Here is a 13570-nt window from a genome sequence, read left to right as displayed (position 1 = left end):
GCTGCAGGCTTATCCAGAACTTTTGTTAGGCTTGTATGTACGTTTTGGCAAATAACGCGAAACTTTTGCATACTCTGATGGTCTGACTTTGCAGCTCACTCGGAATATAAGTTACACATACGCTCTGAATCCGGGAGGCGTACGAATCTACGTTATTGGATTTCCATCTCGCCCCTTACCCTCTCTCTTTCTCCAAACAGCATGCTTCTTGTTCCTTGGCAAAGTTACGCTGCCTTATCTGTATCTTTTCGTCCTTCGGGATAAGGAGGAGGAGAAGGAGGAGGAGAAATCGACCACCTTACCATACGTGAAGAATGAATATTGCTTGAGAGTCGGGCAAGTGAAACGATGTGATTTTAATCTCGCAACTTTAACCGCGCGAACAACTCTTCCGAATAGAAGAAAAGCATAAGGAATCAATTCCGTTTTCTTTCTCTTACGCAATTTTTTCATCTCAATTTTAAACTAAAGAATTCATATATACATATACATATATACACACGTATATGTATATACATATATATGACTAAATATATATAAAGTGTTATAATTTAATATAATGCGATAGATCTACACTCGATATTACGCTACATGACAAACGTACAAAATGTTCTGTTTTCTATTTTGTTGTTGTGTAGTTTTTTGTCTTTTTTTTTTTTTTTTTCTTAAACCTCCTCGTCGTTTTTTTTCTCCTGTTTGTTTTTTTGTTTTTTTTTTTGTTTTTGTTCGTTTAAGATACCTCATTTACGTAACATTAGAACTGTACACACAAAAAATCTCATGTAGTCAATAATAAGCACCTCCACTTAAAACGTGTCTCTCCCGTAAGCCTGGTTGCGTAAACTTACGAAGATAGTATAATAACAATAATATTAATATTAATAATATTAATATTAATAATAATAATAATAATAATAATAATAATAATAATAATAATAATAATAATAATAATAATAATAATAACAACAACAACTATGTTATGAAAATGAAGTTGATCGACGGGTGTAGGATAGAAAATGGCGATCAATTGACCGTCCTCTGGCAGGTGGGGAGGTTCACCCTGAAGAAGACGTTGAGCTCGATAAGGGACGCCAGGATCAGAAATACCGCGTACATGCAGAGGCAGGCCCGACCAACCTTCCGGTCGAGCTGAAATTTGTTGGAGGCGAACGCTATGTAGAGGAGCATCAATGTCGATAGTAGGGAAATCGCGCTGTACTCAAGCCCGCCGGAGTTTATGCTGATGTAATGCTTGCCAGGCTGTGTCGGCGAGAAGGAGGACTTTATCAGCCATGGCAAACCCAGGCATAGAAGAATGTCGAAGGTGTTCGATCCTATTGAGTTGCTGATTCCCATCGAGCCGTGTCCTGCGGGTTTTAACAAAACTTTGGTTAAAACTGAACCCTCTTTCGCCCTATAAGTCTACCTATACCACCCGGAATGCTTGTCGAGGGGAAATTTCATCGCTGTGCTGAATTTAGTTTCACCTACAACGCGTACACATTCGCGCAGGCTTGTTCCATCCGCTGGAACAAGAGATTACTTACCTTGTTTAGCGACGATCACGCTGGATACAGCTTCCGGTACGCTGGTTCCTGCCGCCAGGAAGGTAATGCCCATAACTGAATCCGGTATTTTCAGCGTGTCCCCTGATGAAGGGATAACAAAGTGTATCGTTGGTGGATTAAACGGGATCGGTTAAGGTATTCCTTGCGCGGAGGGCGGTATTTTACCGGGGCGTAAGTAGGGCCCCGTTTCGATAATAACGTGAATTAGACCGACTCGTAATGAATATGAATTATAATTAATTATATTGTTACAACTAACGATGAGCTAGAATCGAAAATTTCTAACGAAAAGTCGCGGTTACAAAAATTCTTATACTTGTGAGATTTTTGCAAGTTTTATCATTATTGTCCTCTTAAGCATTTCGGTGAGCTCCTGTTTTTGTCGTCGTTACCGATTATTTAACGTCTTTTACACGCGTACAGGGCAGTTTGTATCAGGCATCTGGAATTATTCGGTATACAAATTATTAGATAGAAATGTGACCAGCACCGCGTCTCCGTAAAGTGCCGTATAAATTTAACGATTTTCAAAGTCGTAATTTTCGGATAAATGTTCGGTAACTTGGTTTGAAATTTTTCTAATTCAATGGCACGTATCCGTTCTTTGTCGTGGACAAAAATCATTAAATTGTAAAATATTCAAGTTCGTGCAAGGAATACCTTAAATACGGCAAGTACGCCACCACGCGACATCATAATACGTTATTCCTCATATATGCTATATATTTCCAAGCGTAATCACCAATTATCGTGATCATCCACGCCACGACGTAGCTCAGTGATCCTATCCATATGATGCACATAAGGAAGGTGATCGGGAACCAGTTTTTGAACCTGGGTTTCTCGCAGTCTGGTATGGTGCACATGAAGACCAGATGTATGGGCCACGTCAGGATCCAGGCAGTCTTTCTTATCCATCCACCACGTGCCGGCCAAACTAGCAGTTCGTATTCGTATTCTGTAAAAAATCGAACGCGGTTCTGGTCTGTGAATCCGGATTCCGAATGAAAACGTGGTGCGATCAAACGACTAGAATCGTTTAGCCGCGTTACGTTTGTCAATTCGGCTATATATGTATATATACATATACATATATGGTCTTTGGTGAACGCTATTCTACGCAGCGTGAAACTGTGCGTGAATCTCGGTTCACCCATTGTCCGTGACTTCCGATTGTCTCTGAGAATGAAAAAATTTGAGCTCAATGTTCGCCGTCGGTTGGGATTGACGTCACTCACCCGGTTCAATGTTCTCTTCCTGTGTTTTAGTTCCTCCGTTCTGAAGGGGGACCTCGATCGTCGCAATCTGTTCTCCACGGTCTCCTGGCGATTGAAGTTTATCCGGTCTTGATAAGTGAAGTTCGCCGGCATCTCCTGGGGACAAATTGAATTTCACCAAGTTAACGTATATACCTCTTTTCTCCTTCACATCCGAAAGTGCAAGTTTCATCCGCCAATTGATTCCTGGTCCCTTGTGCCCAACGTCCTAGACGCCTCGTGGACCTTTGACTGCGCGCTATTCGCGCTAGCAAAGTTGACCGCTGATGAAACTGTCGTGCAATCATCTCACCTGTGGGTATGTGACTGTCCTCGGACGAGAGCTGACTATTCTTCGTACGAAACCTGGCGCAACGTTGGAACGATTTGTCCCAGTACATTACGGCGATGTAGACGATGTAGAGGAGGACCAGCGTCAAAGCCTCGTACCACTCGACCCGCTCGTCGTGGATTATGCAGATCAAGATCGCCACGGTAACACCGTAGGCCAGGCAGTCTCTGCTCACTGGCCACCAGTCCAATGGAACGACCTGAAAAATCGCTCATCGATTACGTCCAACGTCTCCGTCTACATTCCCGTATTTTTCAACAATAAGCGACGCTTAAAAGACTCGGTGAATCTGAAATGTTGAAGGACATGCCGAACTTGTTGTAAACCCAGATGAAATTAATATAGGGGGAACTCTTAGATCGATGGTTTCGGAAGGGTCGGGAGGGTGTACGGGGAATGCGGATCGACGGATAAGGGATGAAGGATGGGGTGTTTGGGGTGAGGGGGTCGATAGGAGGAACGTTATACCCACCATTCCAGCTCCGATCCCACAACAAGCTGGAACCGCAAGGATATTGAAAACGGCCGACCCTACAATGGTTCCAACGCCAATGTCACCCTCGGTGATGAAGGTTCCGATAGCGTTCACGAAAAGCTCCGGGGCAGATGTCGCCGCTGCCATGAACGTCGCGCCGGCAACGTCTTTCGACATTGAAAGTGCTGGAACAATAATTCCGACATGCAATCGGTCGCAAACAGGTACCGTAACTTCTGACAAAGTTTTTTTTAAATCATAATGTCAGCTCACTGTTATCACGAAAATTAATTCTTCGAGGTCAATTGGGAGAAAAAAATTTCACCGACGATGTCGAGTGATTTCAATTGAGAGTTGGGTGAAGAAAAAATTACTGACCTGATTTCCGCAAGTACTTGATAGAAGCTCGCTTTTTTATTTCGCACTTGCAATTTGAAAACACCAACCTTGTTTGCTACTAGTAAAAAATCGAATAAAACGCAACATTGCAGAAGTGATTAGAAGAAATTTGGTGCAACTTTTTATACGTACCAAATTCACCGCGATTCATGCACGTAAACGATAAACTCACGGTTATGTGCACTGTACCAGATTCGCTTTGAAAATTTGTGTCATATTAGGTGAATAAAACGTTAAAAGACAGGAGATATGTACGTATAAAAATAATTTCAATTTACGAAATTACCGACAGTCTTCGCTCACTTCCGTTTACTATTGTTGAGTTAAAATTGGGTTATCTTAGTACCGGGCAAAGGCTTTATCTTTCAATGAAGATCCGCGCCGAAAAAACTTATAAGCGTTTCCTTACCGTGACATATTTTTTCTACTGCGGGTACGAAAAACTTGTCGCATACTACAGCTAAGGCGATGAAAAGGTACAGGGAGACGATGACGTGAACAACCACAGCCCCATCTTGGCGTTGCTTCTCGTTGAAGAGGTCGTATGGGAAGTCTTCGATTGCGGGTGGTGTGCAATTAATACCTATAAATTAATCCAGCACAATTTTAATCCTTGACATTGAGGCTGTGTCGTATAAAAATTATCATTCGCATCCATCGTACATGTATGTATATATTTTGAGTCACAGCTTGGCATACGATTCAAATTCAGCATAATATGTACAAGTCTCTGAAATCAGAATCCTGGCTATAAGCTTGTCAAGATCGGTTGGTTCGATTGCGTAGAACAGAGGAAAAAAGGTCAGGGAAATTTGTTTAAATGGTAGAGAGACAAGTGCCATTAAGTCGGAATAACATTGTTTACCGGGGAATATTGTCGAATAGTATTTGTTACCTGGATTGGGTTCGAGATTTTTCTGTCGTCGGGCATTTTTGGAATAAGAATTTTCCGGCGAAACGAAACGTGGATTAACACGAGATTGCGACCTTGGCACACTATATTTCAAATTCAAGTGATCGCGTGGTGCACATCACGTCTTGTACAAACACGTGTATTCGACAATTGAGTGAAATTGAGGCGAAATTGCGGATAAGTATTTCATGCTCCAAATAACTGCACAGAAATTTTCGCAGTGGACCATTACACGAAGAAGATATTATCACAAGTGAACAGAACAGCCTGCGACAATCACTAACGCGTGCTTACGAACGGTCGAGCCGTTTGATCCCGTTATCATTATTGGTTATCTCATTAACTTATCGTATCAATTACACGTAATGTAGAGTATGGCGTGGAGCTCAGATAGCGCGAATCGCACTTACACCTCAGCTCTGTCGCGTGAGAATATAATCAAATGTCTGAAATTGACGACAATTTAGATCATGGTTCCTCAGACCGAAGAGCTGCGTGTGAAATCTAACGTCTTTATCGTAGCATTGAAATTTTGTACGTATAATACGCTTGTAGTTGTAAACTATATTTTCGTCATAATTCGTCACTCTGTGACGCCATTTGAATGTCACAGGCTCGTTTGAAGTCAATATACCATTGGTACGTATCGAACCCTAGGATTATGAAGTTGAAATGACTTGTAAAGGTCCACACCTTGCCAACACAATTCTGTCGCAAAACATCGTGCCTCCGACAATTCGCAAATAATGGGATAAGTTGAGTGTAACGTTGAAACTGCAAGGCATAATTCTTGCGGTGAATTGGTAAAAGGTTTGAGAATTTTTATCGCATGCGGATGGTTAAGAGAAAGCAGGTTAATTGTAAAAAAACCAGGTCGTCTGTGTAATCGACCCGGATCGCAGAGTACATTCACGATTATAGGGTACGGCTGGTACCATTTTAATTTTATCGTAGTACTCAGCGAGCCATAGAGCGTTAACGTTCCATCGGAAACTGTCGGCGAGGATCGGTAGTTCGCTAAGTAATTATAATATTGTTAACGGCCAGTCGGGTCCATGTTCCGGATGCACCACTCCCATCACCGCGGAGAGTCGTAAAATATCACCGTTTTACGTAATGCCCCGTTAAGCATTAGGCTGTGAACAGGTTGTTATCGTCTGATAAAGAAAATAACCAATCTCGTTCACCTCCGTCGGGTAGCCAAGGCTCGAGGCTTAAGGAGAGTTTTCAGTCTTTCGTCAAAGCTCTGAGAGGCCCTGAGAAGGATTTATCCCCTTGGCATCTCCGCCATAAAGTGTAACTCTCTCGGTAGCGGCTGCTTGAAGCGCGATTAAAGGAGACTAGATTGAGACCGACGGTAGGTACAGCTCAAGTCTAAAGCTAAACCGTCCACGACACGATTTAACCGTGCGAAGTGCCGCGTGACCAGCTCCGTAATCGGTAGGAACACGAGAATGCTCGTTTAAAGTCGCAATGTTCTCAGGTCCGCTCACAGCAACGCGCAGTTATTCCGACCGAGTATCAATTGCGCTCGACAATGGCTTCAGAGTAATTTTTCTTTTCAAGTTTGAGGCGTAAACGCGTTTTTTATACGAATCAACTCGCCTACGGGAACGCGTCGCCGCCTAGCGGGCGAAGCTGAAAGCTGAAAGGTACGGTTTCTGGTAAAAAAAATCCCTAACAAATTCAAGGACATTTCCAGGATCACCGAACACCGCGAAAGGGTTCGAAATGCAAGAATGATGTCCTGTTCTGAGAGACGAGTCTTTGGCGTGTCGTAGCGACGCGAAATGTCGCGTGGGCGGGAATATTTCATGCACGGTATTCGAATTTTCAGATTCTTCCGACAATGAGCGACGCCGAGCCTCGCGGCTCGCCACTTCTCCGGCGGAGAGGCCGTGGAAATTGGACCGGCCGTACGAATGGATAAACAATAAGTAAATAATAACTACGCCGACGATTCGAGCTGGTTGCCGAGCCATTGGATGTGGCCGGACTTGCAGCACGGGGAGCTTACAGGGACTTCTCCGCGTCTGCGTGCGCGCGAATGCGTGCGCGCTTTCGTGTGCGTGTGCGGGGCATAAGTAGGTACATACCGCTACGTACGGATACCCTGATGTACGGATGACTTGTGTAGGTTATACCTACATGACTGATGTGACTTCCTACCGATTAAGCAACCTAAAGAAGTTAAATTGCTCTCATTCAACCGAGCATAGTAGATGCCATTCATGTCTAATGTACGCCGCATGAAGTGTAGGTATAGTATAACACGTAACACATAACACCAGCTACCGCTCTCTCAACTAGCTACTCACTTCTTAATTATTACAATCTTAAGCTATTCTTAATTCCCGCTCAATTAATCGTTTAATAGATCTACTTGGAGCTCTGTAGTTTTATTGCCCAAAAACCGACGATCGTAATTTACTGATTATTCTACCGTTATTTTATATTTCTTATCCTTCTTTTCTTTTTTTTTGCCATACTCCTTTCGTATGTGCGCCATCAGCTGTAATCGCGGCACTTACGTATCCGAGAACAATACGCGGTAGAATACGCAACCGAAATACGTATCAGGCGATGGTTAATGCGAATCTTTTGAAACACTTGCGACTTTTCAATTCGATTGACATATTTTGTTCATTGTACAACTTGTAAAGCCAAAATCTGCAAGACCATCGTCGTTAATCGCGTCATTCAGGCCCTAGATCACGAACAAAGAATCGCTGATGCGAATCTCGTCCCAGGGTTGAAAATACATTCTTCAAACGGTATTAATCATGGATTCAGATTTACTTGCACAGAGACATAGAGTTGATACGGAGGTTAGTTGCAGCAATTGGAGAACTGGTATAAATGCATTAATTAATTCAAGCGCGTTTTTATTCGTGACGGCTCGATGACACTTCAAGCACTACTCCGTCAGTGGAAAAGTTTGGAAATTTAGCATACATGTTAAGTATAAACTGTTAAAGAATATGAAGTACGTGATATTTAATATCGACTTGTCGAAGCAGAGAGGGATTAAATTTTATCAAAGATCTGTAGAGCGATGCAAACTTCTTGCGAAGATGTGTGTTGCTGTTACGTTGTCGAATAGATTTTGAATGGAAATTTAGAAAATTTGAAGGCGAAACGAAGAGGACGAAAAACATTTTTAAAGAAACACACACAGCACAGATAGATTTATTTTGTTTATCCCTTACCAATTTTACCCATTTGACTAGATTAATTCTCGTTGAAACTAGAAAATCGTCTCCTGCCTCGTAGGTCCTACGATGGCGTTCGAAATCGTAGCTTGAAAATCGGGCAATCGGGATTCGAGTCGATTGCGGCAGAGGAAGGACACTTTCTTGACCACGATCTCTTTCTTCATCGATCAGAGCGTTTTTTACGCTTATCGCTTCCAGGATGTACCAGCACACGTGATAGAACAAAACCGAGAAACATTCAGCGGCGCAGTTTTAGTTCGGTGCTCGTGCGCTCCTCTCTGCTAACGAGCTTCTTCGTCCCGGGCTCGGATTCGATCGACGCGAAATTTTCAAATAAACTAATCACACTACTTTGCCGAACGATCCCAGGTTAAACATCTTCTTCAATATAACGCGGCTCTCGGTTATTCTCTACGCAATATACAATTTATATTCTAAAAAAGTTCGAACCAACCTCCTCCTAGGTCAGACGTATCCATGTTGTCAATCCCGTTGTCACACACATACTACATTAACAATTACTCCGAACTCCGACATCGTTTGTTGAATCGTCTGCCCCTCCCAGCGAACGCATTGGTCGACTCGATTCAATACTATACAAACTTTTACACTGGCATAGAAAACATGAAACTGCTCTGTCGCATTACTAGATACGTGTGTGGGATACGTATCTAAATACCCGACCGGCCACCCCTGCAAGTGGATCCACCAATTTCACAAACTGAATCAAACGATACAAAACCAAACTTGACTCCCCGTCAAACTCTCGGCACTCTTATTTATTCCGCTACACCGCCGGTGATTTCGTTGTTGTCAATTCGGATCGATCCACACTTGATGTGAACGGGGTACGGAATTTCCATTCCTGGAAAAAGTAGCAAAAAATTCTTAGGCGATGACTTTAATGGTATAAAATTAAAAACTAAACGACAATAAGTACCAAAAAACTTTCGAACGTTACGATCAAGTCGGTGAGCCAATTACCCAGGATTTTCAGCGTGTTTGCGTATCTATGAAATACTCTACTCATTGATTTGCATCAAGAATTTAAATTGTTTCTTCGATGGTTATTTGACTCTTTCCTCTATCTACAGATTGATTCATATTGTAGCGTTCGTGCAAAAATGGTGACAGAAATGGATCGCAACTCCATCATGAATAAGTGAAATGTTGACCTTCAAGTTACTTTTTAACTTATTGAAAAATTAGATCTAAATGAGGCTAGTGTGTTTTGAAAGTACAGGTATAATATAAATCAAAATACCATATAACCCTGATGGAATAAGGAAACAACTCTGTCCGTCTTCTATAACAAATTCCGCACTTGAAAAAATTACAAATCGCCGGCGCTGTTCCTCTATCCTTATTTTTTTTTATCTCTCCTGCAAGCTTCTTTGATAAGAATACATATATACATAATGCTTCAACTCTTGCATCTGCGCGACGTAGGCGGAAAAGCACCACCTACACTTTGCCCACATCTGTTCGTACAAAAAAGAAATTTTGTCGACTTTATCAGGTATGGCGAAAGAAATATTTTTCTAATTCGAATAAATAATGTTTCACTTGGTGATAGAAATTTGTATTACCGATCACTGCGTTCTCTTCAATCGAATATTTCTTTCGGTCGAAAAAATATATAACGTTTACAGTACTTTTAAATTTTTTCCTTTATACTTCTTTCGATTATTTTTCCACGACGCAAATCCCCCGCACGGTAATCCATTTAATTTTCCTTGTACAATGAATGATATTCGGAGGATCGGTATACGTTAGTTGCATATTTTGAATGACTGCAATACACGAAATCAGATCTTTTTTTTATCAGACAGTAATTAGATTCATATTCATACTCTATACATGCTTATGGTTGTTGGGCCTTATCCGATATAATTTCCAATCACTGCAAGGCTATTAGTGTGAAATATTGTATAATGTAATTACACGTCTAACGGTCAACGACCGAGTCGAGTGATTTCGACGATAATCGACCGCCGCAGGAAATCAATCAGATCGGATGATAAAAACTCCGTTAACCGATGCATTACAACGCCAGCCAATTGTACCGGTTTCCATTGCATATCACCAGCTGCAGGATCAAAGTCGCGGTCCTCGAGTTCATATGATCAGTCTAATTCAGAGGGTCAGCTGATTCCTGTGAGATTAAAATCCTTGTCGCGTAAAAGTGGTTAAAACTACGACGAGCTTGCGAAAGAAATCTGCATTATCTGCCCGTCATCATCCTTCAAATCGATTTGGATGACCGATGACCCCGACGATCCGTTAAACTTCGACCCGGCGCGGCGAGCCTTCGAGCTTTCGAGCTTTCGAGGTTCGAGAAGGTTCAGATGACCTCTCGTCAACACGCGTCGAGCTTATATTGAAAACGGGGACTGTTAGCCGATGCCCTGCCGGATCGGCTCGATGGCAAAAGATTTGGTACAGTGCAGAATCACAGATTTATTTTATGGGGGCGGGGTTGAAGTTCAAAATTTGAAAAGTTTCGAAAGCGCCGAATTCCGAATTATATTGCGGCAAAACCTGAAGTAAAGAAAATAAACTTTGAAGAAACGAGAAAGTTTCGAACGATCGGAAAGCCAATGGCTCAAAGTTCCGAAATGCAATATTCCGAAAATTCAAGCTAAGATTGAGCAAAGTTCCGATAGAGCAGAATTGCGAAAGATAAAATTTCGATAGAGTAAAATTCCGAAAATTAAAATATGCTGAAACAACGTAGTTTACCCGACGAAAAGTAATGTCAAGGTCGTGAAATATCCCCGAGCCGGAAAGTTATGGAACTGAAAATGTTCGGTCGTTCGAAATTTCGACATTTCAGATTTCCAAATTTTCTCATTTCGGCACTTTCGGAACTTTGACTTGTCGGAGTTACGCCCTTTGGGCATTTTGTCCCTTCGAAACTTTGAGCTCTGGGCTTCGTACCGTTGGAAACTTTGATGTTTCGTCAAAGTTTGATTTCTTTACTTAAAGTTTCGCCGGCAGATAATTCGGAATTTGGTGCTTCGCGAATACCTTTCTCACCGGGAATTTCAACCCCACCCCCGTTTATGCACACCAAGGTGGTGGTAATGTAACGCACGGCTCGACACGTGCTCACACGTTCGAATTCCCTCCTTCGTACTCGTGCACTCGTGCACTCGGTGGTGTGGGTGCAACGGGTACTTTAACGATGGGAGGAAGGGCTCGACCAACGAGAAGGAGAAGGAGGATAACACCCGCGGTCTCTTCAAACGGTCATGCTCTGACGTAGATATTACGTTGGGTAGAAAACAGGATAACGGGAGACCGGCAGGACCAAGGAGAGCAGAGACCGAGCGATCCTCGGGCACTTTGCATACCTATCCACCTTTGTACCCTCGGCTGAAAAAAGGCAGAAAATATTGGCCGTGCCCGAGGCTCTTTGATGAGGAAGATGACAAAGGTTCGAGAAAAATTCCCCCTTACATTTGTCCTGCTCCTTTTGTCAAGTTTGTACGTAACTACACGAAGCGAGCGTAATTATTCATATTTCGAATTTCACATTCCTACGAGAAAAATGTCTTATTTTTCTATCCTATATACGCATTGTAATACACACACTCGTACAATAATTGTTCTTCTTAAGTGGAAGGCTCGCAATCATGAAAGCAGCTGCTATATGGGCCCGATTTACGGTGCTCTAATTTCGTCCCTGACAGTCGAGTCGAGTATAAGGTACTGTACATACAATGTTGCAATCAAAGTTACACAGTTTCAACGAGGGTATAACTTGTGATACAGGACTGTTTAATCGGTTCATGAGGTGTGTCCGCAACTGCAGTCTGCAAACAGATTCACACGTAGACCGAGCTTGTGGGATGAAAAATGAAGAGGAAAAAAAGTATCATTGAGCAAACTTTCCCTCGTAATCGATCAACCCAGTTGTTGAAAAGCACTTTACCGGATTACTGTAACGATAATTCATCTTGATTTTATTCTCTCTCTCTCTCTCTCTCTCTCTCTCTCTCTTTCCAAGTGACGCTCGTGTTTACGCACAACAACCTCATCCTGTAAGACTGGAGACGTGAATCTCAACATAAGTACGTTACACTTATACTCCGTAGAAACGTATGTAACGCATGCACCTACGTATGAACACACAAATACAACGTATATACGTTGTACATGTTATACACGTGATGCGGCACTAGTATAACCGCGGTGACGAAGAAAGAAAGAAATAAAAAAGAGGTTGTCTCGTCGCAACAGAGGGTCATAAGTAAATTGAATTATACTCTACAGGGGGCAACGAGTTCAACTGATTCCATCCCGCCTTACAACTTATAATAGGAGAATGTTTTTTTAAACTCGGCCTTTAAGGGCCTCATAAAATTCTTACTGCATGAAATTAATCGCTACAAGATTGATAATATCTGTTGCATGCTGCTGCATATTGTCAGCAATATAGGTATAATCCGTTCGGACTGTCGAAACTCGCGGGGTCAAAGGTCAGTGGAAAAAAAATTGTCCGATCTGAACGGGGGTCATAAATACGCCGGTTTTGAATTTTTCAGATATTATGCTAAACCGTTACCATTTACTTGATGGACAGAAAAACAAGGAGGAAATTGAGAATTTCAAAAAATTTATAAAATACGGATTATACGGTCACAATCAGAGCATCGTATTGTGCTTAGTCAGTATGTATATGCATGTATATTATTTACCGTCAATCGTTCGTATCTTCTGAGATTTTTTATTATTTCTTTGAGATAAAAAGGTTTACCCTTTTTAAATACGATCCATGTGTATATACTTCAGTGGCGTAAAATTTCCACAGCTGAAACGTGGAAAAAACCAGGTCCTGCGGTACAAGGTATGGGCGAGGTCACGTGTAAGGAGGGAGATTTAGTCGATAACTTTTGAAAAGCAAGATTTTTATATATATATATATATGTATAAATCGCTTCCCGTTCACCGAGTCGCGTCAATATTTTGCTAAGTAAGGAGAAAAATATTGATCTTCAATCGTATGTCGGTGCAATTTTTCAATGAAACTTGTGTGTGTGTGTGTGTGTGTGTGTGTGTGTCTATCGATATCGTATTTAAAAAAAAATCTTTTCATCGAAAAGTACATGTTGCAAAATTGACGATCTCTGTTCAGTAATTCCAGGCGTCTGGAGATCGGTGATCAAGCTGCAAGTAACATGGGTGTATGCATGGATATACAACGTAGCACCCAATGTGCACAAACTAACCTCCGACTATGGGTAAATATTGTCCCGTTTATCATATATTAAATAAATGGCTCATTCGAGTCAATATCTTATCTCCCAGATAGTGCTCATATTCAAAGGTATTATTGAGCGACGTATCGATGTATCGGGAACAGTATCAGAAGCGCCGTCGGTTGGTC

The 13570-nt window shown here is 41.9% G+C and overlaps 1 protein-coding gene across 3 annotated transcripts; it reads right to left on the bottom strand.

The window, feature by feature from the left end:
• Positions 1 to 341: 341 nt before the first annotated feature.
• On the bottom strand, positions 342 to 8766 carry LOC124215891 (sodium/potassium/calcium exchanger zydeco). Of its 3 annotated transcripts, none has more exons than XM_069135276.1 (8): positions 8633 to 8766; positions 4460 to 4633; positions 3649 to 3836; positions 3138 to 3375; positions 2807 to 2941; positions 2311 to 2526; positions 1548 to 1649; positions 342 to 1367 (listed from the first exon to the last, which is right to left on the bottom strand). In XM_069135276.1, exons 1-8 carry the CDS (start codon positions 8655 to 8657, stop codon positions 1024 to 1026), a joined length of 1422 nt encoding a protein of 473 aa, XP_068991377.1. In that variant the 5' UTR covers positions 8658 to 8766; the 3' UTR covers positions 342 to 1023. The 3 variants fall into 3 exon arrangements, with proteins under 3 accessions (XP_068991377.1, XP_068991378.1, XP_068991379.1); XM_069135277.1 differs by having other exon boundaries at positions 8173 to 8694; XM_069135278.1 differs by lacking the exon at positions 8633 to 8766 and adding an exon at positions 4946 to 4965.
• Between the last annotated feature and the right edge of the window lie 4804 nt (positions 8767 to 13570).

This window comes from Neodiprion pinetum, chromosome 4 (genome assembly GCF_021155775.2).
Source record: "Neodiprion pinetum isolate iyNeoPine1 chromosome 4, iyNeoPine1.2, whole genome shotgun sequence".
Lineage (NCBI taxonomy): Eukaryota > Metazoa > Arthropoda > Insecta > Hymenoptera > Diprionidae > Neodiprion > Neodiprion pinetum.
This window is presented reverse-complemented; position numbering and strand designations above follow the sequence as displayed.